We start from the raw sequence: 25787 nt of genomic DNA on the forward strand, positions 1-25787 counted from the left end.
CCCAGGCTCCGACCCTGGGTTTCCCATCGCAGCATTCACCAAACACTGGTCTCTGGCGGGGGATAGGTGACAGGGTGGGCTGGACTGCCACAAACCCTTCACTCTTCCCAAGACAACCACTCCCTGAGATAACCACTCCCGAGATAACCACTCTTCGAGATATGCACTCTTGGAGATAAGGACTCTGCATTAGACACTCCACGAGACACACAGGCTCAGATGCTCAGCCTATATTTATGGCTCTGATACCGTACGCAGAGTTAAGTCCTTAGTTAAAAAACTATGACGGGGTGTCTGGGAGGCTCAGCGGACTGAGTGGCCAACTCTAGGTTTTGGCTCAGATCATGATGTCAGGGTCCTGAGATCAAGCCCCCTGTTGGGCTCTGTGCTGAGGGAGGAGTCCGCTCAGGGAGGTTCTCTCTCCCTCTCCCTGTGCTCCTCCCCTGCTGTTTGCGCTCCTGCACATGCTCTCTGAAATAAATAAATACAATCTTTAAAAAAAAAAAAAAAAATCTTTCCAGGAGAGTCTAGTGTGCAGCCAGAACTGAGAACTAGCAGTCTCCCGGCAGCCCGCAGCACGGTGACAAGCCATGTAGTAAAACTAATAGGTATTCATTAATTATTCAACAGATGTTTGCTGAGCACCTAATATGTGCAAGGCAGCTTCTCAGAGCCATGATCTGGTGGTGAGCCCGGTGGGATGGGTCCTGCTCCCCTCCCGGACAAGGAAGTAGGGAACTTTTGGGTGACACACTCCGTGCCGTGCCAGAGTGACAAGACAGCGACGGGACACACTGACTGGGGCTGTGTTGAACTGTGGCCCGGGAAGGCCTCTCCGGGGTGCTGATATCTAAAGGACACAAGTCCTAACGAACAAGAAGGAGACAGACACGTGAAATCAGTGAAATCAGGAGGAACGTCCCAGACAGGAAGAGAGAGCATGAGGGAAGAAGGAGGGAAGAGCCAGGTCCTGAAGGGTTTCCAGCCGGAATGAGGGCCAGTGCAAACCACCCAAGAGCTCTAAGCAGGAGGCCAATAGGAGCGATTCAGTTTTCAAGCTCCCGGGCAGCTGAGCAGACAGAGGATTCTGGAGGAACGACTGTTAACAGCAGCCACTGTGGCAGGGCGAGAGGGCACGCTGGAGGACAAGGCGGCAAGAGAAGTGGACGGGTCAGAGACGGGTCAGGGAGGGAGGCTCTGCAGGGATGGAGACGGGCGGGGGAGAGGGAACCAGGCTCCGGGACGACTCCTAGGATTTTGGCTGGAACCGCTGACTGGGTTTGAAATCAAAGACCCTATTTTATAACCAGGTTTGATATGCAATGGCTCTCAGCAAGTACACCCACAACTCTGAAATTCTGAGGTCAGGAGATTCAGAACAAGAGTTGGGGGGTCAGGGAGCACCTGGGTGGCTCCATGGGTTAAGCGTCTGCCTTCGGCTCAGGTCATGATCCCAGGGTCCTGGGACGGAGTCCCACATCAGGCTCCCTGCTCGGCGGGGAGCTTGCTCCTCCCTCTGCCTCCGCTGCTTCCCATGCTTGTGCTCTGTCAAATAAATAAATAAAATCTTTAAAGAAAAAAAAAGTTCGGGGGTCAGCCCATGGCTGATGGAGTGGGAGGGAAGTACGGCTGGAGAAGTGAGAGCTCAGACCCTCTCACATTTAGAAGCTGAGCCAAGGCCAGGCCAGCAAAGGAGAAGGGGAGGGGAAGGGGGAGGGAAGACAGTGGGAGGCCCAGAGCCACGAGGTGTCCCAGAAGCCAGAAGAACCAAGTGCTCCAGACGGAAGAAACATCAGCTGGGTCAGACCTTGTGAAGAGACCACACAGAGAAGGACAGAAAAAGGAAGAATTGGTAGCACAGAGGGACAGGTGACCTTGACAGGAGCATCCAGGAGAGGGGGAAGCTCAGGTCAGGCTGAAGTTATGAGGAGAGCCAGGGGACAAGGCGGAGACCCCGGCCACAGACATTAATGTCTGACCGTGACAGAGCAGAGAATGGAGCAGCAGCTGTGTGGGGACACTGGATCCTGGCAGGTTTGGGGGACTGTTTTGTTTTAAGACGGCCTCTACCAGAGCATGCTTGCACGCCAATGGAATGCTGGGAGAGAGGAAGGGGCTCACCTGTAGGAGGGAGAGACCCCGCGAGAAGGTGCTTGCGTTCTCCCCTCCCCGGCTCAGCTCTGCACCCTCACCTCAGACCTTCCAGCTCTGGCTGGTTCCGCCATTTCTGTCCTGTTGCCTCATGTCTGGATTCTCACTCTGCTGGAGCCCTTCTGACCGGAGAGCTCATCCCTGCCCATAGGCCTTTGCGCCACATGTCACCCTCCACCCAGAAAGCACTTCCCCCGTCTCCTGGTCCATTCACATCGCTGGTCATCAGACGCCACCCACCTCACTCTCTGTTCTCTCATTCCCTCCTGTTTTTCTAATTCAGTCCTTGCCACCAGCTGACATGCTATGTATGGACTCATTTCTCGATCGTCTGTCCCCCCCACTTAAGGACAAGCTCCAAGAGAGTGGGACTTGCTGTCCTAAGCTCCTACTGCAAGGCCTGCCCGCATGATGGGCTCAGTGAATGCTGAATCTTCATGATAACCCTGCTCCGTTACTATCACCATTTTACCTGGGAAAACAGAGGCTGAGGTTAGTAAATACTTGGCCGAGGCCACGGCCAGTCAATGGCAGAGGTTGCACCCAAACTGAGCTTTCTCTCGGCTCAGTGAACGAATGGATGGAGACTCTGCTCGCTCTCCTCCAACCTCCTTGCCCCCTGGGCAGGAGCAGGGTTAATCTTACGAAAGGTGGCGTCAGCATGCTTTCTGTGAAACCTTTCTCAGCATGTGCTCTGTATTTTGCTTGGGAAAAACAAACCAAAGAACCCTATAATGATGAGAAGCTAAGTCCAAAAGAGGCAAAACAGAAAAAACATCCCATAAACACGGCACCTAACTCACTGATGTATTCGATACGGAGTTTTTAATGTTTCTACTGCGTTACCCAAGGCAAAGAATCCTTACGTACACTTTTAACTTTTTTCAGATGACCCGGGACTTATTCGGATGCTCCCGGGGGGCCCACATGGGCTGGAAATGCTCGCGTCATGTGGGGACGCACACCCGATCTGATGAACGCAAACTCTGCCAACAGTTTCCATAGCGAGAAAGTCACTCACCTCCAGGGTCTGCATCAGATTCGGTTTTATTGCATCTTTCATCAAAACCATCAAGGCACCCGTGACTCCCTAAAGGAGAGGAAAAAGAAACCTGCTTTAGACTGTTGACAAAAGGTCATCCGTGCTAAGGTGACTCTCGTGGCCGTTTCCGGGCAGCTGGCCTTGTAGGTGGGCGTTCCTACAGGCGGCGCTCCGGTCCAAGCCGCAGGGGACACAGCGCGGCTGGCTGGACCCTTCTCGTCCCCACGAGAGTGGATGTCAACCATTCCGAGATGTGAAGGGCAAGTGGCAGTCCTCACCTTTTTTGAAAAAACCTTCCTTGGTGGTGTTTACGAGGCTTGCCCTAAAGCAGATCTTTCGGTCTGCCTTCCGGGGTCTTCTGGCAATTACGCACATTATTTTTTCATTATCAGAGATTATGCCATTGCTTGAAGAAATCCAATAATGTATGAAAATCAGGCTGTTGACCGAGCGGGAAACGGAGAGGGATAAAGGGAAGTGTCTAAAAGCACCTATGTTTCTAAAAGCGACGGAGAAGCCACTGGTTTCCCAGGGCCTCACCCCACAATCCAGAAGACCCTCAGAAAATGGCTACATTGGAAAAGCTTCTCATTTTCCATCTCTCATGCCTGGAACGGAGCTGATGCCTCCCGCACGTAAAACACGGCTGCCTCCTCCCAAGCCTGCAAAGCTCTGGGTGGGGCTCCCGCTGCGTCCCTGTTCCCCATTTCTGAAAAAGACAGACGGGAGATGGAAGAAACAGGAAAGAAATCTGAGAACTGCTGGAACAAGCGGGTCAAAGAAGGCCACAGGGAAGCTGTAGAGAAACAAAACCAACAGAACAAAGCCCTTTCACCTTTTCTACAGATGCCGGCCAAGTGTCTTGGCCGCACCGTAAGGCGGCAATGTGTGTAAACACTGTGGGAACATCGCCTTGAGAAGATAAACGTGGCACGTCACAGATCTCAACACATCAGGGGGCAGAATCTTGAGGGTTTAAGTTTACAGGAAAATCCAATTTATATTCTGCTTTACTGTACAAGATAGATGTTATAGAAAATGCCACCAACCTATTATAAGCAATATGAAGATGTTTTTTTTTTTTTTTAAAGATTTTATTTGACAGAGAGAGAGATCATAAGTAGAGAGAGAGAGAGAGAGGAGGAGGCAGGCTCCCTGCCTAGCAGAGAGCCTGATGTGGGACTTGATCCCAGAACCCTGAGATCAGGATCTGAGCTGAAGGCAGAGGCTTAACCCACTGAGCCACCCAGGCAGTCCCAGCAATATTAAGATGTTTTACTGTGAGACTCACTGGCTAGGAAGGGCTCAAAGAAATTAGTTCTTTTCTTTACACAGAGCAGACAGAAAAACAGCGGTCTGCTGAGCTTTCTGGACGCTGCGCTTGCTTACACTTCCTGGTATAAGCAAGAAACTAGAGGCGGAAGGAAGGTGGACATTTCAGTTCGACCGCCTCAGGTAGCACACACCTGCTGATTTTCCTGAGACATCGCTTATCTTTTGTTGCTCCAACACACTATCCTCAAGCCCATGCAGACAGCAGCTCTGGGGCTGTCATGGCCACTGTGAACTCAGCACCTGTTCCATGTCCCGTGTCCAGGAGGAGAGAGTTTGGACACATTCTTCCAGAGGATGCCAGGAGTCAATCACCTTATAAGAAATGTTGAGAAGCTATCTACTCGAATTCTTGTGCAAGACCTAAGTCCTTTTGGCCAAATCAGAGTATATAAAAAATTATAAAGGAGTGAAAAGAAAAAGCGGAAGCTCTTAAAATCTTCCTTTAATTTTCCATGAAAGACCAGCTATTGATAGTTCCAGCTGGTAGGAAACATAACTGGAAGAAGTTGGGCGCTTTTTGTAAAAAAGAGACACAAAATATGATTAAAGAGAGTAAACTTGGGGTTTGTTTTCAGAGCTAAGGTTTTTGCCATACACATGTGAAAATAAATGTAGGGGAAATCATGTGGCAGAATAAGTTTCAAATTATTTTGGATGCGTATTTATTGATACCCAAGATTAAGAGGATACAGGGGAATATATTGATATGGAAACCGTAATACGTTAGTTTACGTAGACATGTCACATGTTCGTGGTTTATAAAAAACAGTACCCTTAACAGCAACCTGGATGTGGGTTTTCTCATTCAGCTTTATTATATAAAGCATCCTAGGGGCTGCTAACAAAAATATTTAATTTAGTGCACAAGACCTACGAGACAAATCAGTCAGATTCGTCTCTTCAAAAGCAGCCAAAAAGTGATCAAGACACTCTGGCAAAGGGTCCAATTATGCCCTAACCTCTCGGAATTAAAATATTAATTTGTCTTTTCCCTTTCCAACCATCAGCGTGCATTTGAGCTGCCGTCATGGTACGTGACCCGTATGTGGGAAAGTTAGCTGAAATTTAGGGTGCTCAATGGCTTTCCTGAGGCCTCTGTCCCACCTACACTCAAGCACGTGAAACAGCCATACCAACAGGGTTTAAGGTAACAGCAAAGATGGTGATTACGAAGAGGGAAAACGATGGGCGTGCCAAGTTAGAATGAGCGCTACAAGGGACAGTGACGCACCAGGGTACCCAGAAAGCTAACGGGAGGCACTGTTGCACTCGAAGGGGAGCTAGATGCTAAGAAGGATTTAAGGGGATTTGGGTGTCATACCCAAATATAAAGAAAGCACAGAATTAAACAAGTCAGGGCCAATCTGCACTCTATGCTCCCTTTCATGAATCTGCGCTATACGCTCCCTTTCATGAAGGTGGAGTCACTTTCTTATTCTTTTGAAAGGCGATTTTCCTCCATCGGAAGCAGGCACTATTGGCCTTTATGAAAAAGCCATGAGCTACAAAGGAGGTCGCCCTGCCCGGGGCAGAGAGCAGAGATCGGGGCTGCCAAGAGTCCTGAAACGCTTAGAAAATACATGTCACGTGCTGTGGTTGCAGCCAGGGACAAGCACATCATAGACGCTGTAAGACAGCAGTCTTGTGAGGGGAAAACGTGAGTGTAGACATGGTCTGGGATGTCTGTGACACACGCTGGTAAGAAGATGACCTCCATTCTCCTGAACACGGGCCAGGGACATTACAATCTCTCCAGAGCTCCTGGGATGGATGCACTCACCAAATCTTCCGCTGTCACAGGCTGCCCACTTTTGTCACTGGCCACCACCATTCTTCCCAGCCGCTCCTTCATGTCCGCCAGGCTGTCAGTCAAGGCCAGCACGGCCATGATCTCGCTGGCCACTGCAATGTCAAACTGTGCCTGAAAAGCAAAGGCAGAAGAAGGACTGGTCAGCGGTGGTGCCATCTGGATGGCCATTTGCACCAGGAGCCGTACTTCAGCGATTAAGTTCCTGAAGGCCCGGGGGTCTAGCCTCAGTGCGCCGATCTCACATCCTCGAGTGTCTGGAGTGCTGGAAACATGCACGGTCTTGTGCCTGGTGTCCTCTGGGGCGGGTTCTCTACCAGTAGCCATGCTCTTCCTGGATTTTGTTCTGCTGAGCTGGGCCGGGGTGACCCCTGCCATGACACTAGTGGTTGGCTTTTGTAGCATGTCTCAGACTTGTGATTAATGGCTAATGGGACTTTCTGACGCATGTCTCTTCATGACCGAAAGTGGGGCCCTGAAGGCAAGAACTTTGGGAAGGCTCACTCCCACGTCCCTGGCATGGAGGACAGTGCGTGAAACAGCAGGCACTCAGTGCGCGGCCCCTAAATAAATAGCTGCTGGCCTCCTGCACTGTTGTTGTCGGGTGTCTGGGGGTGGCATTTGTCCGTCCAGCAAAGAGATGAGGAGCAGACAGTGAGAGACGGTGCTGAGGCCGGTTTCCCAGAGAGCTTCACAGAGCAGTGTGGACACCCCATCATGTGTAGTCCCCCAAGTCAAAGGTGACAACAGAATCAAATTTCAGCTGTCCGTGGGGGCTTGGCCCCATCAGACCTTGAAGCAACCAGCAATGAATGCTGGACAGCAGCTACTTTCTATGACATACGCCTGGGCCTTCCTAGTCCCTCTGCTGGCTCTCGCTGCAGGCTGTAGATGGTCCAATAGGAACTAAAAGAGAAACAAGGAACCTGCCTTCCTCCTCCTCCTAATTCAGCCACTGCACAAAATCACTTCATCAGGCTCTGCTTACATTCTCTTCTTCCCAAGAGCCCGTGAGGCAGTCAGATGCGAGCTTACGCAGAGAGAAAAGGGCTGTGCCCTGGTGGGGTGACCTTATGAGACATTTTATTGTTCATTTCCATCAGCACCAAGAAAGGAAATGAAGGAAATAAGGAGCTTTCTGGCAGTTTCCACATTGACATTTCATTAGTCACTGATGTAGTGAAAAAAATATTACCCGGAAGTCAAATACAACTATGCTCAATTATTACATTTTCAGTATAATCCATTCTAAACACCAGTGACTTGTCATTATGTGATAGTTGGAATTCTCCATACTACTTTCCCTTACTATGCACTAAACAGTGCATATTAAAAATGCCTGAAAATTCGGAGGCTTTCTATGCAAAACATGAGAGTAGAGATACTCTTCAAATAGTAACTATGTGATTAAGTAGTATTTATAATACACATATTAAGTAGTATTTATAACATACATATAAGCTCTACATTAGTAGTCATTATAACTTCAAAATTTTCTACCTTGAAAAACATCAAAAACAAATTGGTTAATTTAAATATCACTTATTGGGAGGGCTCAGTGTCTCAGTGTGGTAAGCGTCTGCCTTTGGCTCAGGGTGCTGGGATCGAGTCTCGCACTGGGCTCCTTGCTCAGCAGGGAGCCTGCTTCTCCCTCTGCCTGCTTGTGCTCTGACAAATAAATAAATAAAATCTTTAAAAAAAGTAAATCAACATCACTTATTAATTTTACTAACAAAGATGTACTTATGATCAGGCTGGTCATTTTTGTTTTGCAAATAAAGTATTTCAGAATCATATACAGAGATTGTTACTGTTTTTCACAAATTTACACGAAGGACAATATATGATGTTGGATGAATGTGATCAACATGGCTTTTCTGGAAGGTAATGTGGGAATGTGTATCAACACTGGGAATCTTCTTCTTTGGCTCTCCACTTACAGATCTGGGAATATGTCCTGAGGATATTGTCAGACAATCTACACAATTATGTGTGTAATGTTCCTGCAGCTTATAAGTCCAACATAACAAGTACCCTGAGTGCCCATTTATAGGAACTGGCCTAATTGGTTATAATACATCAGCAAGAGGAGTATTATATAGCTGTTAAAAATGATATAGCGCTACCTTTACTAACATAAAAATATGTCAGGGGCGCCTGGGTGGTTCAGTTGGCTGAGCATTCCGCTCCTGAATTCGGCTCAGGTCATCATCTTGGGTCATGAGGTCGAGCCCCTCGTCAGACTCTAGGCTCAGCGGGAAGCCTCCCTCTCCCTCTGCTCCTCCCTGCCCCCCTTTCTCTCTCTCTCTCTCTCTCAAATAAGTATATCTTTAAAAAGATATAGGTCAAGAGTCTTAGGGTTAAAAAAAATAGTTAAAGCTCTTAAACATAATCTTTTTATTTAAAAATAAATGTAGGCATAAAGCAATTCAAGATAGAACCTTGGGTAAGTAACTGAAGATAATACACCTGCCTTTCCCATTTGTAAACCAGACTTAGAAAACTAGATGGACCTTGTGTAATGATTACGAGGCACTGGACAGGCATTCAGATCTCAGCCATTACTGACCTCCCATCTCTCCAGTACCTGGTGACAATACAAAAATACTTGGAGAAAACAGGAAAGGGTTACTTTTGAATGACTCCTCATTCCCACCCCTCTCTTCAGAACTCATGTCAAAAGTTGGTGTACATCTCTCCAGCTTCCATTGTGTGTTTATATACACATATGAGCATGCACGCTGGCTTTTTCTTAATAGAACCTGGATTAAACTATTCGTACTTCAAATCTTTTTCATGTGTCATTTTTAAAAAATCTTTCCATTTCATAAATAGGGATGAGACCTCTACTTGTCACTTCCCCTACAGGCACTGTAATATTTTCACCTGCCATATCTGTGGCACAGAACAATGAGCCAGCGGTATGTAACTGCCCCTCCTGATGGATGCTTCAAATTTCACCGTTCCGAGGAAGGCTGCAATTAATATCCTTATACATTGGGTTTTTTTTTTTGTTTTTTTGTTTGTTTGTTTATTTTTTGCACAGGAGCAGAAATTCCTTTATTTTTTCTATGTCCTCAAGCTAGAATTCTTGGGTCATTTCAAATTTTAGTACAAACAACTATCATCTAAGAAACTTTACTAATTTAAACTCCAATGAAAACTGTATAAATGCCTCTACATCTTCATACTCTCAGTAACATTCAGTACTGATTTATGTTTTTTTTTTTTAAATTATGTTTATTTATTTGACAGATGGAGATCACAAGCAGGCAGAGAGGCAGGCAGAGAGAGAGCGGGAAGCAGGCTCCCTGCTGAGCAGAGAGCCCGATGCGGGGCTCGATCCCAGGACCCTGGGATCATGACCTGAGCTGAAGGCAGAGGCTTTAATCCACTGAGCCACCCAGGCCCCCTGATTTATGTGTTTTTATAAGCTCACAGGTAAATAGCACCTCATTGTTTTAACTTGCAGTTTTACGACCACTTGTTGGCATTTTATTTGTGTTTGCAAACTGCTCTTATTCTACTTAGCAATTACCGAATACCTTCTACTGCTGTATAACGAAGTTCGCTGCTCTGACAGTACAGCAGGAAGAGAGAAGACAAAAACTCCTGCCCCTTAGAAAACTCACATAAAACGTCTGAGGAGGGGGAGGCAGAAAACATGCAAGATAAAGAGAGCAGGCAGGGCGCCTGGGTGACTCAGTGGGTTAAAGCCTCTGCATTCAGCTCAGGTCATGATCCCAGGGTCCTGGGATCGAGCCCCGCATCTGGCTCTCTGCTCAGCAGGGAGCCTGCTTCCCCCTCTCTCTCTGCCTGCCTCTCTGCCTACTTGTGATCTCTGTCAAATAAATAAATAAAATCTTAAAAAAAAAAAGAGAGAGAGAGAGCAGGCAAAGGAAAGAGGGAGTTGTGGGACAGGCAGTCCCAGTTTCTTTCTCTTTTAAGATTTCATTTATTAGCGAGAGCACATGAACAGAGGGAGGGTCAGGCGGACAGGGAGAAGCAAACACCCCGCTGAGCAGGGCTCCATCCAGGACCCTGAGATCATGACCCCAGCTGAAGGCAGCCACCTAACTGACCGAACCCCCAGGAGCCCCCAGGCAGTCTGGGCTGTAAAGGGGAGCCGTGAAGGCCGCACTGAGAGCAGCATGCCAGGATCACAACGAGGGAGCGCTTCCGTCTGGTGCCCGACTCCTTCGTTACAGCTAATGCAAACATTCCCTCCTGCTCTGTTACTGGTCTTTTGATGTTTTTGTACATGTCAGCTTTCCATGTTCAAAATCTTAACTTTTTATGACATCAAAACGATCTCTTCTTTCACGTTTCTGGATGTCACGTCCATGACCGCTGACACGGACAGCAAGCCCTGCCGGGTCCGACCCGGCCCAGCTGTGGCCTCTGCCTTCTCTGCTCAGCGGGCCTGACGGCTGCTGCAGCCCTCCTTCTCCTCGAGGATTCTAAGATGCAAACTCCTTTCCCTTCCGAAGTCGGGATCCATTTCCCAGGGCCACTGGCCACTGGCGCCATCGGTGAGAAACCCGAGGCCAGCCCGGGGCTCACTCCTGCGTGATCAGTCAGGACGTTTTTGTCTGTGGCAACTCTTCGCAATCTGCTTTACCCTTAGCGTTGGTGTGAGTATCACACTCTCCCCGTGCAGCACCTGGTGGCTCAGTTGTTAAGCATCTGCCTTCGGCTCAGGTCATGATCCCAGGGTCCTTCGATCGAGCCCCATGTTGGGGTTCTTGCTCAGTAGGGAATCTGCTTCTTTCTCTCCCTCTGCTGCTCCCCCTGCATGTGCCCCACCCCTCTCCATCAAATAAATAAATAAATAAAATCTAAGGGGAAAAAAATCTAGAGGCGTGCTGTACCTGACTGAAAAATCACAGAGTGATTTTATGCTCCCTAAGCATGTCTCTACATGAAATGGAAGTAAACATCGTAACTTACCTTCTGCAGTTTCTGCTTTTGGGTAATAGGACATTATTCTTCAAAACATTTCAGGCTACTAAATAACGAGGTGTTTACTCTTTGGTTTATGAAACTTGAGTAATGTGTTTGAGATTTTCTTTTTTCAGTTGTTAGCAGAGGTAGAATGAACTTGATGGATTTATAATAAAATATGTAAAAATTTATATTCAAAAGACACCCTGAGTGGTTCTTCCCAGAACTACAACTGAAGTCACCCAGGAAAAGGATAGTAAGAAAATACAGGGGCCGTTTTGCCTCCTGCACCCCTCCCAGTCCTGCTGAGGGATGGGAGCAACACCTTGACATGATGAGAAACATACTGGCCACTGTAGGTGGATGACCGAAAGAAGAGAAGCAGAGAACCCACATCAGATTTGGTGCAAACCATCACTAGCAAGAATGGAGCCACGCCCACACAGAAAGGTCACGTACCTGCCGGGAATAGCCCTTCTCGGTGGGGGCCTGCCCAATCGTTATTTTTCGTAGAAATCGGTCATTTGTATCCAATACTGAAAAAGAGATAAAGCTTCTTCAATCCACAGGTACAGACCAGCTACCCCGTGCACCTGGAACTGTCGTGAGGGCCAAGGAGGCCGTGGGGGGCAAGAGGCAGGTCTGGCTATGCTGCCCCTGACATCCCAGGGAACAGACATAGAGCCAGATTGAAAACATCAGGTGGCACTGAGTGCCGTAGCAAGACGAAGGCGGTGATATGATAGGGTGTGTCGGGGTGGGGGCGAAGGCGGGGTGCCGTGTTTTACTAGGTAGTAAACGAAAACCATTTCCGATGTGGTCACATTTTACCCTGAACCCGAGTCACAAGAAGAAGCCAATTTTGGTTCTGAAAGCGTTCAACGCTGAACCACCGCAGGACGCAGCCACGACGGTCCTAGGTATACAGCCGGCAGAACCCAGAGCAGGGGCTCGAACACGTCTCCGAGCATTCACATTCACTGCGGCATCCTTCCCGACACCCAAAGGTGGAAGAGCCAAGTGTCCATCAACAGGTGAATGGATGAAGAAAATGTGGTCTGCAGACGATCACACAGCCCAAACCAAGGGAACAAACAACCACACGGACAGACATGGGAATGCTATGTGTCGTGAAATCAGCCGGAGAGAGAGGACTAACGTTGTATGATCCCACTGACGTGAACTACCAAACTCACAGAGTGAGAACGTGGAACAGTGGTTGTGGGGGGCTGGGGAGATGGGGAGTTATTGTTCAATGGGTACATAGTTTTTCTTGGGGATGATGGAAGGTTCCAGGTATAGAGTGTGGGGATGGCATAACCCCTAGAAGCCTAGTGAACGTATTTAACACAGATCTTAACACTCATAAATGGTTAAAATCTCATGATATGTATTATTTTACCCCAATACAATAAAGCAGTAAGGTGGGGAGGGAGGGAAGAAGTCAGCTGTGATTAAAGCAGGTACCAATTTGTATGGCTTTCGCTGGTTTGTCTGAACGGCGCTGACTTGCATTTGTTTGTGGAAACTAGGTCTGTTGAGTGCAAACCGGAATGACAATGGCAAGAAATCAGCGAGAAGGATGCGGGCTTCACTAATAATTCATGTGGCTTCCAAGAACAAGCTATCCGCCGTGACGACGCATTATATGGCCCTGACAAAACTGATGGTGAGAATTCTGTATTTGGGGACTGAGAGCATCTTAGGTTGAGAAATGTCAAGTTTTTCCTTCCCACACGAGGCCTCCGCCGGCCTGCCCACCTTGCCCTCCCACTGTTCCCTGACTCAGCCGGTGCCACTCTCCATGCGACACGCCCTCTCTCTCACATTCATGTACACACTCAGATACACAAACACACTCACGCGCACACTCAAACTTCACACGTCAAACACATACAGGCCTGGATGATTTGAAGGTCCAGCCAGAGTCTACACAGAGCAAGAAACGCTTTTTGGGAAACTTCCACTAGCTAGTACTTATTGCCAAGACCTGTGGCACAGTCACGGTAAAAACACTTCCCACTCTGATGTGCGGGATACGCAATCCTGGCATAAGACGGGTATGATGTTTGCGTTGGAAATTCAGCTGCTGTTACTGAGCAGAGAGAACACAAACAAACCAAAAAGAAAAAAATAAAAAAGTCTGGCAGGATCCGCTCGAAGCAGGGCCAGTGGAAGGCTGCGTGTGTTACGGGATCCCAGCAGGTTTTGTTTTTTTTTTTAAAGATTTTATTTATTCATTTGATAGACAGAGATCACAAGTAGGCAGAGAGGCAGGCAGAGAGAGAAGGGGGGAGGGAAGCAGGCTCCCTGCCGAGCAGAGAGCCCGACGCGGAGCTCGATCCCAGAACCCTGGGATCATGACCTGAGCCGAAGGCAGAGGCCTCAACCCACTGAGCCACCCAGGCGCCCCCCCCCAGCAGGTTTTGGATGCTTGGTGGGGAGACGTGTGGGTGTGTCAAGGCCACGGAAGAGATGGGAAAATTAAATTCCTACACACAAGGTAGATACCAGGAAGGAACCGTAAGTTAGTGATGCTTCATTCCGGCCTCTCAATGTTAGAGCTAAAGCTGGACGGCGGAACGCACGTGTTCACTCCAGAAGAGTCACTGAGGGCGAGTTTTGTACCAGGTCCCACGCGAGCAGGCCAGGGACGCAAAGACGAACCAGATGTCAATCTCAGATCGGAAGCTCGGACTCGCACAGGAGAGATGGAAGGTGCAGGTGAGTGTGGGTCTGCGGGGGCCTCAGGCACTACCGTGCTGCCTGTGTTCTGAGGAACACCCACGGCGAGCGGAGTGGTTTCCTGAACGACAGCGGTTGGGGTGCTGGGCGGGTCAAGGCACTTGGTCAGGGAGGGCATGGCCACTGTTTTCGTTTTGGGGGTAGAACTGTCATGATTCCCTGCAAGCCTAGCTCGGGGGGCTGTGCTGGGAACCAAGAACTGATGTCACTTCACTGAGGGTGACTGAGGCCTGTGGGACCTCTGTCTAATGGCCTGGAGGTGGATGAACCAACGAGACAGGAGAGAAGAGAAGACTGTAGCCCCCCTACATGGGAGGGGCGGTGCTCAGAGAGGCAGGGGCTCTTGCTCCTCTGGGAGCTACAAAATGGCTTGGTGGCTACTGTTCCTCCTCCTCCTCCTCCTTCTTCTTCTTTTTTAAGATTTTATTTATTTGCCAGAGAAGGAAAGAGAGAGACAGAGAGCAAGTGAGCACAAGCAGGGGGAGAAGCAGGCTCCCCACTGAGCAAGGAGCCCAATGCGGGACTCGATCTCAGGACCCTAAGATCATGACCTGAGCCAAAGGGAGATGCTTAACCCATTGAGCCACCTGGGCGTCCCTATTTGTTCCTTCTTTTTATGTTGTTTCTGGAATAGTCTATTGGCTCTGGACCCATGTTATTGCCAGGCAATGAGGCCCATAAGCTTCTGAGAGGAGACACAGGGTGAAAGAAATATCAGTTACATTTCTTCCAAAGGCAGAAAGGAAAGGCTGGTCCTTCCATAAATCCATGCCATTCGTATAGTCCGAGGCGAGGTGTTCAGCCCCACACCATCCATGAGTGTCCCCCAAGTCATATAAGGACCTAATCTCATCATGAGGATTACGCTATTTCTAGGTCAAACCTCATATTGCCTTAAAAAAAAAAAAAAAGACTCTACATTAAATGTCCTCAATTCACTTGGTAAAGAGTTCCATTTTTTATATTAATTCATGGGAGTCAGAGCCAAACTACCTAGCAAATGTCATTCTAAACTCTTCCAATCCAGGTTGCTTGTTGACACCCATAATATTTTCTTTATTTTAATACCATTAAACAATCACATAATTCTCGTGTTTATCTGGAATAGCTTTTGAAAAGCTGTCACTTCCGTTATTAAAAAAAGTCAGCAGGCTTCCCAATAAAATGCTGATGACGTTCATACCCATTATTACAACTGTCGTTTCTCTATTAAATAATAAATTGTGGTTCATTCACAAAGGAATATTCTAGATCCATGTAAAGTTTCCACCACAATAAAGAGCCAATGAAATGGAACGTGCTACTTGTAACATACACGAAGCTGGCAGGATCCAAAATCTATAGACCTGTAGGTTTTATTTAAAAAGTTATAATCGGGCTCTCTGCTCAGCAGGGAGCCTGCTTCCTCCTGTCTCTCTGCCTGCCTCTCTGCCTGCTTGTGATCTCTCTCTGTCAAATAAATAAATAAAATCTTTAAAAAAAAAGAGATAAAAAGTTATAAATTTTTATAGATTCTACATATATAGATTTTATATAAAAATCTATAAAATGTAGACAAAAAAAAACTCTATATTTTTTTGAGTTTCCAAAATGGCGTTCCTCTCCCTCAGCATGGGAGACAAATGCTCAGAACACTCCTGCTACGGCTCCCATGATGGCGTCTGCTGATGGCTTGGGCAGTGCCGTTGAGTTTGCAAAGCACTCTCTTGTGGCAGCAGAACCAAGCCAGGCAGACTTGGCTAACTACTGTTCCATTTTACGGATGAGAAAACGGAGACAGTCGCTTGTTTATAGCTGCACAGCTCCTACCCGGTGGAGCCAAGACTCAGCCTCTGGTCTTTGTCTCTCCATTTCCTGGTTTACAGGAAAACACTAGGCTCTTCACGCACTGGTTGAACAGATTCTCAGAAGGAAAGCTTTGTGTCCCCTTCGTGACAGGGGGGATACGGGCTGTGTCCAGGAGGGTCTAGGCAAGGGGACGGCGTGGGGACGGGGGGGCAGACGGGCAGAAGGACAAGGTTCGGCCCAGCTATCTGGAAAGCAGACATAGAGGAAAAAGCCCCTTGGGGCCACATCACGGGGATGCTTCAGGACAAGCTTCCTGGCCGCCTCTGTGCCCCACACGGGATTTTATCACACACACTGCGGGCTTCTGAGCAAAGGGGTGACAGAAGAACATCTCTATGTTCTGAAGCTGCCGACCTGCAAGATGGGCGTGTGCTCATAAGAACATCTACTACAAGGACACAGCAATCAAGCAGGCATCTGATAAAAGAAGTTCTGGAAGTGGGGAGGAAGGAGGAAAGCGAGGGGGCAGGTCTGAGGAGAACGCACAGAAGGGTCAGGCATCCAGACCTCCTGACCCTTCCAAGACCCTCTGAGCTTCAGGCGCTACTACCCAGGGAGAAGAAAAGGGAGTAGCGCTCCCTGGACGTGTGTCGGGGGAGTGAATGGGAGAGAGCCCGGGAGGAGCAGCAGGCTCCAGAGGGGGAGTGACTCTTCCTCCTACGTAGGATGCGAGGGTGAGCGAACAGGGGAGATGACTTGTTCTTGAAGCCCACAGAGGGAGTCTGGATCCCACACTGGGAGGGCGAGGGGAAGACGTGAGACCGGGTGCTTGGGGAAAGCGATTTCAGCGCTGCAACTGGACAACTGTCACCCCCGAGCCCACAGGCAGCGCCTACCTCTCTGCCACGTGACGGTGGAGGGGTCGATGTTGAGACGGGAGAATTTCCCGATTTCCTCTTCCGTCAGAGCGTTGGGATCTGTCTTATTTATTCCCAGTTTCTAATGATGAAGGGGGAAAAATGTGATCGATTTTAGCAAGGAAGAGAAAGCAAAATGTACCCCAAATGATCCCTGTTATTTTATTTCCTCCATGACTCGGAAGTCTTTTTAGAACTACACTGAAATAAAAACAAAACAAAAAAACCAGAAACTACACTGAACTTACAATAAATTGTGGGTGAGGCCAATTCCTACCCACATATCCCTGAAATGCAAGACATGGATATTTGTAATACACCCTAAATGACACTGAAATCAGGCGTGGCTGCTAGGACAGAGAACACGACTTGCTGCTGTCCGGGCCCAAGACTATCAGGACTGGGCGATGTGGCCACGTGTCCTCCACTCAGAAGGGACATCGGCTGCTGTCCACATAACTGACGTTCTGGTTCATTAGCTCTTCTTTCAAACACCAATACCAATAACTCAAGTCAAGGTGATGCCCGTTTTTTAAAAAAACAAGTTATCTCTAGTACACTGTGAAAAAAATGTCATTAAAACTCTGAGTGCATCCATTTCTGTAAAGGAAACATTTTCTGAAAGCTCCTAATGAAGCATAAGAAAATAATGTGAAAGCATGAATGCCAACAGGAATGACCCCCATGTTGTGGCTGCTGAGGTTAGTCCAGCGCACATGGTCTCAACAAACTAAACTTGGTTCGGAAGCAGGGTGGTGAGTTTTTAAAATCAATGATCACCCATCAGTGGCTGCCAGTTTTACCATTAAAGTTAGTTTTCAGTTTCTGAAAAGAGCAAGGGGGAATCACTGTGATGAGTAGGACAGCAGCAAACAGAACTAGGAAATGATAATATGGGTGAGAATTAAGATTGCTTTTACTAGTATGACCTTAGCATCTTCCTGCATAAAACCTGACACAGATACATTTTCAGGGAAAATGTATCTTATTTCCTAGAAATTGAAGAAAATTCATGAAAGAGAAGGGCTCTCAGAAATTTGATCTGTCAGTGGACTAGGTACGCTGGGTCTGCAAAGCAGTCCTCTCAGTTTATGGAAGGAACGGAGACCTCAAAAGGGGAACTAGTCTGTCCACCAGCTCTTTAATATAATCAGGTCTGAGGTTTCTGGTTCTCTTCTCTCTGTTACGTTGGTCTGTCTCTAGACTTTAACACCTCAAAGGGTGTCTGAAAACCAAGATCAAATCAAGTTCAAAATTGCTGGTTTTGATCATCTTTCTGATTTGTCTCCAGGATTATTTTCTTGTGGAAGAGCCAGGAAGTGCAAACTTACTTTCAGCCGAGCAAGCTGAATGCTTGAAAACCCTCGAACACCATTCACCGAAGGAACGAGTCGATTATACAGCGCCTAAAAACACAAAACAAAAATAAAACCCCACAAAAGCTTAAGAGCCAACTATGAACTTGGATAATTCACAGGATATGACAAAGTTCATTACATTTATAACCAAATTATTTAGATTAGAGACCCTATTAAAATTCTTGGCTAATATAAACCATGCAGCCTTAAGTTCTATCGTTTTAATAAATCTGACTAGATCTGAAATAAGGCACATTGCAAAGACTTTGCATAAATATAAATATTTCTTTATCTACATAGCCTCACAACCATCAAATTAATATTTATCTATATTGGGCTTCCAAAACTCACAAGGGATTACTTTCATTGGAGGAAGTCAAGACCCTTGTAAATATGCCAGAAAGTCCCACTTTTGTCCATGTCCTCTGTCTATGAACAATTAGCACCTGGTACTCTATCCCCATCAGGTGTTTGTTTACATCAGCTGTGTGCACCTGAAGCCCAACAAGGGGGTCTAATCCCTTTCAAATCACATCTAGAATGGCTACATGTAACATGACAGTATAAAAGATAACTTTCTGGGACGCCTGGGTGGCTCAGTTGGTTAAGCAGCTGCCTTCGGCTCAGGTCATGATCCCAGCGTCCTGGGATCGAGTCCCACATCGGGCTCCTTGCTCAGCGGGGAGCCTGCTTCTCCCTCTGCCTCTGCCTGCCATTCTGTCTGCCTGTGCTCGCTCGCTCTCTCTCCCTCTCTGAAAAATAAATAAAATCTTAAAAAAAAAAAAAAAAAAAAAAGATAACTTTCTAATCCTCTTAGTACAGACCAGGGACTGGACCTTTGAACAGAATGAAGAGAACTGGTCTACCAACTGCCTTTAAAACTGAAAGTCCTGTTTCAACATACAACTAACATAATTCACCCAACAACACAGCAGGGGTCATAAACTCATTTGAGAAGCAGACCAAAGCATGGATCTTCTCCCCAAGAAATAAGGACAAGTAGAGTTCACAAAATGTTTTATATAATTTCAAACAGTTTACAGACTTCAAAGTTTTCTCACGAACTCCTTAAGAATCTGGAAATCCCAGGATAAGATGCCCAAAAGGGCCAGCAAAGAAACTTTCTCACCTTATTGGTTTGAGTGTTTTCATGAAAAATCCTCGTGTCAATAGCGGCGGCCAGGAGGTTATTGGCAGCAGTGATGGCGTGGATGTCCCCGGTCAAGTGAAGGTTGAACTGTAAATGACATGGAAACGTCTTTCTACTGGTCTCAGGCAAGCACGGCAGTGTTCCAGGGCTTTCTGAATAAATAAACTATTGCACTAATTACACATAGCCTTATCATGAGCTAAGTCCACAAAACAGCCTAAATCAAAAAATCAATGTCAGAGTTTTCCACTTGACAACAAAGAACTCTTAAGCCGACTGGGTCACCACAAAGTCTTTCATCTTTTGTTCTTGGGTTAAGGGTGAGACATTCTGATGGCCTTAATAATCAGTTTCCTTGTTTTCGTGATTTAGAAAATAGTGTCACATCGAATATACTTTAAAATGAGGCAGAGAATAAAATAAACAGTAAGAAAAGAATAATATATGACAGAAAGCCTGAGAAGTAAAAAAAATGTTATCACCCTCAAGACTCTATTCTGTTATTTTCATTCTGGTCTTAAGTGCATGCATGTTTATTATTTGTAGACTGGGCATACTTATAACACATTTGGTAAATTTTCATTTAAGGAACTTATTACTCTATGTGTTTTAATGTAACTATCTTGTTTATATGTAGTTACAGTTCACAGAGTCTGTATAATGGAATAGATGTTCCAAAAGTTTTCAGTTTCTTATGTCTAGATATTTAAATTGCAACCCAATTTTCACTTTTGCAAAGAAGACTACAATTAAAAAGAATACATGCAAATAATTTTTTTAATTAGTTGCTAATAAGCCATATATTTCCAGCAGTGTGGTTTCTGGATTAAAAATCTTGATAATACCATCAAAACTGCTTTCTGAAAGAATTGAAGTGCCACGCCCAAAACACCAGCTGATCAGTAAAAACCTCATTTTATAATATAAAGTATATGATAAGTAGAAAATATGAAAAATTACATATGTATATTTTATAAAATTCATAACTTCTAATATCAAGATCATAACACCAAAATAGTTTACACCTTGTTTTTTTTTTTTTTTTTTTTTTTTTAAAGTAGGTTCCATACTTAGTGCAGAGCCCAAGACAGGGCTCAAACTAGTAACCAAGAGATCAAAACCTGAACTGAAATCAAGAGTCAGACACTCAACAGACTTAGCCAGTCAGGCTCCCCTACACCTTAGCTTTTATTTATCTTATTTTTTTTTTAAGATTTTATTTATTTATTTGACAGACAGAGATCACAAGTAGGCAGAGAGGCAGGCAGAGAGAGAGAGGAGGAAGCAGGCTCCCTGCTGAGCAGAGAGCCCGATGCGGGGCTCGATCCCAGCACCCTGGGAGCATGACCTGTGCCGAAGGCAGAGGCTTAACCCACTGAGCCACCCAGGCGCCCCCACTTTACCTTTTATACTCAGTGTTAATATTACTAGCATTTTTACATCATTAAATAGTCTTCAAAATACAGTTAGTGTGCTATCCTATTAGAAGACATTTAAGACTGTCTCATGGGAAAATAGTTTAAAATTATATCTTTGCATACACAGCCAGTTTTTGCTTAGGATAAACTAGGCCAGAAGCTATGATACTGTTTTAAAGGCACTTGATACTTTTTTTTAACTTGCCCTCCAGGAAAATTTTACCAACATATGCCTCCCAGCAGTATATGTCTATCTCTCACTGCTAATATTTAGTACTATTATTATTAAAAAAAAATCCAACTCTGCCAATTTGGTAAGTCAAATAACTGCTAGTAGTTTTAATGTAGATTAATTTGATTATCACTGAAAACAAACAACGACTGGTTCGTTAACCTTTTCTGATGTTTCTTTTTTTTTTTTTTTAAAGATTTTATTTATTTATTTGACAGACAGAGATCACAAGTAGGCAGAGAGGCAGGCAGAGAAAGAGAGGGGAAGCAGGCTCCCTGCTGAGCAGAGAGCCCGATGTGGGGCTCGATCCCAGGACTCTGGGATCATGACCTGAGCCGAAGGCAGAGGCTTAGCCCTCTGAGCCACCCAGGTGCCCCCTTTTTCTGACGTTTCTATTGAATCCTTTCCCCATGTTAAAATGAAAACTGGCCTGTTTTTCTTTCCTTTTGCCTATTTGATATCCGTTGGGGTGTCCACTGGCCCCAAACAGGTCTCTCTTCTTCTGACCACAACCCCTTTGCCCCCACAGCTTTAGCCACATGGCCATTACCCCGGCCCCCCATCCTCCATTTCTGATCCTTTTTTTTTTTTTTTTTTAAGTAAGCTCCACACAAAGCATGGAGCTTGAACTCATGACCCTGAGATCAAGACCTGAGCCAAGATTAAGAACTGGACACTTAACGGACTGAGCCACACAGGTACCCCTCCCTCCATCCTCCGTTAAAATGACTATGGGGTTGCTCAGCTCGCTAACCTGGATGTCTTCCCCCTCCTCATGCCCCTCATCTAATTCTGAAAACCGAGGAAACATGTCTTCCGTCACTGACAACCTTTCTCCATCCTCAATGCCACCACCTTGGACCACACCACCATCTTTCCTCTGGTTCTCCTTCTAGACTCCTAGCATCCACTCTGGACTCCTGGCAGTCTATTCTCTGTACAGAAGCCAGGAGGATTCTTAAAAAACTCAATTTATATCATATTATTACTTTGTCAAGATTCCTTCAATGGCGGACAATGATATTCCAATAATATCCAGGCTCTTGGTCATGAACTTCATAGCCTGAAAGAGCTGGCCCCCGCCCGTTTTTATACCTTACTCCCTCCACCCCTGCTGGCCCACAGACACAAATTGGTGCCCTCTTGTTCGCTAAAGAGAACCAATGCCTACTGCCTCAGTGCTGTCCTCTGAGCAGGTCCCACTGCCTGGGATACTTCCCCCAGCCTCACAATCCTGGCTCCTTCTCACCCTTCCAGTCCCAGTATTTTCACTTTTAATTCCTCAACCCATCTGGAATTTATTCAAACATATCCCCATGACTGTTTATTAAGGTTCTTTCGGTACACTGTCTATTCATGCACTCGGTCAACAAACATGATCTAAGTGCTGGGCATTGTGCTCAGAGCCGGGGAGACAGAGAGATGAACAAGATACCAGAGGTCTTTGAATTCAAGGAACAAGCTGCCTGATTGTTTCTGGCTCACCTAATGATCACAAGGCAGTTACAACTATCATATGCCTTAAGTCTGCCCCAAGTCTGAGCCATGCAGCTGATGCCATGTGACAGCAGGACACCAATGCCTTTTGAATATTTGCGCAGAAATCCCCGAGCCATTCCCCTGGGCATGTTCCTTGTACTCCAGATCCCCAACCTGGCTTCCTGGCTCTGGTTCTTCCTGGCTTGTGAATATTACTCATCCCCGTTCAGATGGGAGGCTTGGGGCTATCTTTTCAGCAATGCCCTGCACTATTCTCTCTCACCCCACCCCCAATACTCAAAAAGTGTCCAGATTGCCCTCGTAGCTTCCCTGACACTCAGGCCGTCATAGGTAAACACCTTTCCTATTCATCCAATGGAACCAACACACATTTCCCAGTGAGCCTCTGTTGTGTGCTGGGCGCCGGGCTGCGTGCCGGGTCTCTGGCCTCTAACGCACCCCGGGCTACCAATCCGGATGAGAGAAACAGAATCTGAGGGGATCCGGGGGGTGGAACAAAAGCTAGAGAAGGACAGGCTGAGGCACGGAGGGCACAACAGGAAGGGAAGAACGCTCCAGGCTTGGAATCAAGAGATGAGAGGCCAGGAGTTGGCAGGGAGTCTGATGAGGTGGGGAAAGGGCGGGTGTCCGTGGGGACCTGAGGCAGGGAGGCTGGGGCACACGAGGACCTGCCATGCTACCCGACATGGATGGTGAGGGGGTCGCCACTGAGATGCACTGAACAGGGAAGCAACCGGCTCAGACTTGGGTTTTGGAAAGATTTCTTGGGACCAGAAGTAAGAGGCTGATGCAGAGAGAAGTGAGGAGGCCTGCTCAGACGGTCAGATGCAGGGGACAAGCGGGTGGTGATGTGGGGGTAGGAGTTCTTGCAGAAATAAGAATGGACACCTTTGGCTTTTTTTGCCCATTTTTCTTAGGAATTATTTTTTTTTTTTTAGTAAAGATTTTTTAAAAATATATTCATTTAACAGAGAGAGCATGAGCAGAGGGAGAAGCAGGCAGAGGGAGAGGGAGAAGTAGACTCCCCACTGAGCAGGGAGCCCAATGCTGGACTCGATCCCAGGACCCCAGGATCATAACCTGAGCTGAAGGCAGAGGCTACCCATCTGAGCCACCCAGGTGCCCCTCTTTGGAACTATTTTGGAGTATCACTTTGCCCAAGGGAGGAGTCCAAGTCCTCCTGACTGGGACGTATAGCTGACGACTAATGGGGAGCTAGGTCTCCACTGTCTTCTCCAGAAGCCTTGAAGCCATGTGGAGTTTGGAATTCGGAATTTTTGGTCATTTAGAAACAGTGTGATATACCTCTAGTTTTTTAATAATACACCCCAAGCAGGGTTTAGGTCTGTATCCGTGAATCAAAGCTGCTGCAAAATATATGAATATTTACAGCAAATCCCATAGACACGAATGGCTCAGAAGAGTCAATGTCAGGTTTTGCCACTGTATGTCACGCAAAGGGTTTTGGTCTGCAGAGCCTTTAGGATTCTGGGATTGAGGATCAAGGACTGGGCCTGGGCTTATGGGGCCCAGCAAAAAGTTCCAGGAAGGAAAAACAGTGACACATGACACGTTTTTCCGCGGAGATCTTACCTCTTCCATGGGGATGACCTGGGCATATCCTCCACCTGCAGCGCCCCCTGTAGGACAGAGAAGGCATTGTTTGAAATCCATCACCAATTAAGGCCATGCAGGATGATCAGGGTCCTAGGGTCACAGCTCCCCCAACCCAGCAGGAAGGCCGGCACCCCCAAGATGAAATAACAGGTGGTAAAAAACATTAACTGCCTCTCAAAGCAGAACAAAAAGGGGGAAAAGTCCCAACTCTGTCTAACTGTGCAATGGAAGGCCTTCAGTGTCTTGGTTTAAAAAAAAAAAAAAAGGTAAAAATAATATAGCAAAGGTCATTACAGCCAACACGAGATTATTTTATTCATTTATTCTTAGATCTAGGCAGCTGTGTTATCTAAATTGCACATGCTTGAAGTATCAAAAAACTTGGTTCAAAAAAACCCATCTGGTGAACTCAGACTAACACATGGTAAAATTCAGTCAAGGGATTTTAGATAATCATATGTAAGGTCTGGTGTGCTGATTATCGCTCAAAATAGTAAAGTTACTACATTAAAAAGATTTCGTTTTCTTTAAGCAAGAGTGGTACCTTCTGCGTCCTATCATTTCACAGTGCACCATGTCTTTTATACGCTATCTCATTTGGCCCTCGCAACTCAGCGAGCCGGATACTATCAGCCACTTTGCATAATCACAGATGTGACTCAGAGAGGTGACAACCAGAAAACACAGCGTCACACAGCGGTAAGTGACACGGCCCGGATAAAACCACAGCCTTCTTGCTCCGAGTTTAGTGTTTGTCCCGCTGCATCATGTCTGACATCCTATGAGTTATCGGTACTTAACGAGCCAGGACTTATTAACGGCTGTGATGGTAACATAAACATCATCCTGCGAACAACCACCATTGGTGCCAAGAACCAATAGTAATCGCAGCAGGAAAGGCTGTTGTAATGTGAGCTGCAGAATGACGTCATGGCCAGTCAGCGGAGAGGGAGTAGGGAGTGTGCCCGTGCCTGATGTGGGCCCAGCACAGCCAGACAGAAATTTCCCCGCAGCTCTGTCCACGGCCGGTCAGCTTCCAGAGCACGGCCGGCCTGACAACAACTTTGACGGGATGAGCCCTCGGGCCCAGCTGAAAGGCTCTCTGACTGTTTAGAGGGAAAGGCCTTTCTCCGTGGCAGGGATGATAAAACGGCAATACGAGTGGCAGAATCGCAAAGCGGCTTGGCAAAGAAGGTCCTGATGAGCTCGATGGCTTCCGCCCAAGGCTGGAGTGGTGAACACAGGCCCAGCGACTGCTCCAGGGAACCAGGAAATGGGCTTCCCCGGGGGGCGTGGCTGAACCCCTCCCCACACACTGCAGCCCCCTTCTGCAGTGGGGGGCATCTTGGGGTGACCACCACATACTGAGTGTGTGAGGGGGGTGCACGTGGGGATGGAATGTACCAGTTCCTCTGGTCTTAACTCCCTATCTGTTGATGACGTTCTTTCAAAACTCTTCTCTGCCTCAAATTTTGCCCTGAAAAATGTAGCAGTTGTTAAATCACGTACCTTTAACTCCAAAAGTTGGCCCTTGAGAAGGCTGCCTGAGGCAGGCAAAGGAGTTGATGTTCAGGTGTGCAGTCAGTGCCTGTACAAGCCCAACTGTCACGGTGCTTTTCCCTTCCCCGAGAGGGGTGGGTGTGATCCTGGTGTGAGGGGGAAAAAAAAGTGAATTTCATAATACTTCCTGAACAACCTATGCAAAATCAACCTACAGTACCAGAACCAAATCAGAAGCATTTGGAAGAGAACACGTCACCCGAAAATTCACGTAAGCGTTTCA

The 25787-nt window shown here is 46.9% G+C and overlaps 1 protein-coding gene across 2 annotated transcripts in view; it reads right to left on the reverse strand.

Moving 5' to 3' along the window:
* Positions 1-25787, reverse strand: part of LOC111158692 (methylenetetrahydrofolate dehydrogenase (NADP+ dependent) 1 like) — a 185219-nt gene that overhangs the window by 110804 nt on the left and 48628 nt on the right. For both annotated transcript variants that reach the window (XM_022520898.1, XM_022520899.1), the window contains exons 12-19: positions 25514-25650; positions 23981-24027; positions 19217-19324; positions 18061-18135; positions 16709-16811; positions 11739-11815; positions 6309-6449; positions 3173-3241 (exon numbers count right to left, since the gene is read on the reverse strand). In XM_022520898.1, the coding sequence (XP_022376606.1) occupies positions 3173-3241; positions 6309-6449; positions 11739-11815; positions 16709-16811; positions 18061-18135; positions 19217-19324; positions 23981-24027; positions 25514-25650 (757 nt within the window). The remainder of the gene's footprint in view (positions 1-3172; positions 3242-6308; positions 6450-11738; positions 11816-16708; positions 16812-18060; positions 18136-19216; positions 19325-23980; positions 24028-25513; positions 25651-25787) is intronic.

Source organism: Enhydra lutris, unplaced genomic scaffold (assembly GCF_002288905.1).
Source record: "Enhydra lutris kenyoni isolate GAN:26980312 unplaced genomic scaffold, ASM228890v2 scaffoldscaffold62, whole genome shotgun sequence".
Classification (NCBI taxonomy): Eukaryota; Metazoa; Chordata; class Mammalia; order Carnivora; family Mustelidae; genus Enhydra; species Enhydra lutris.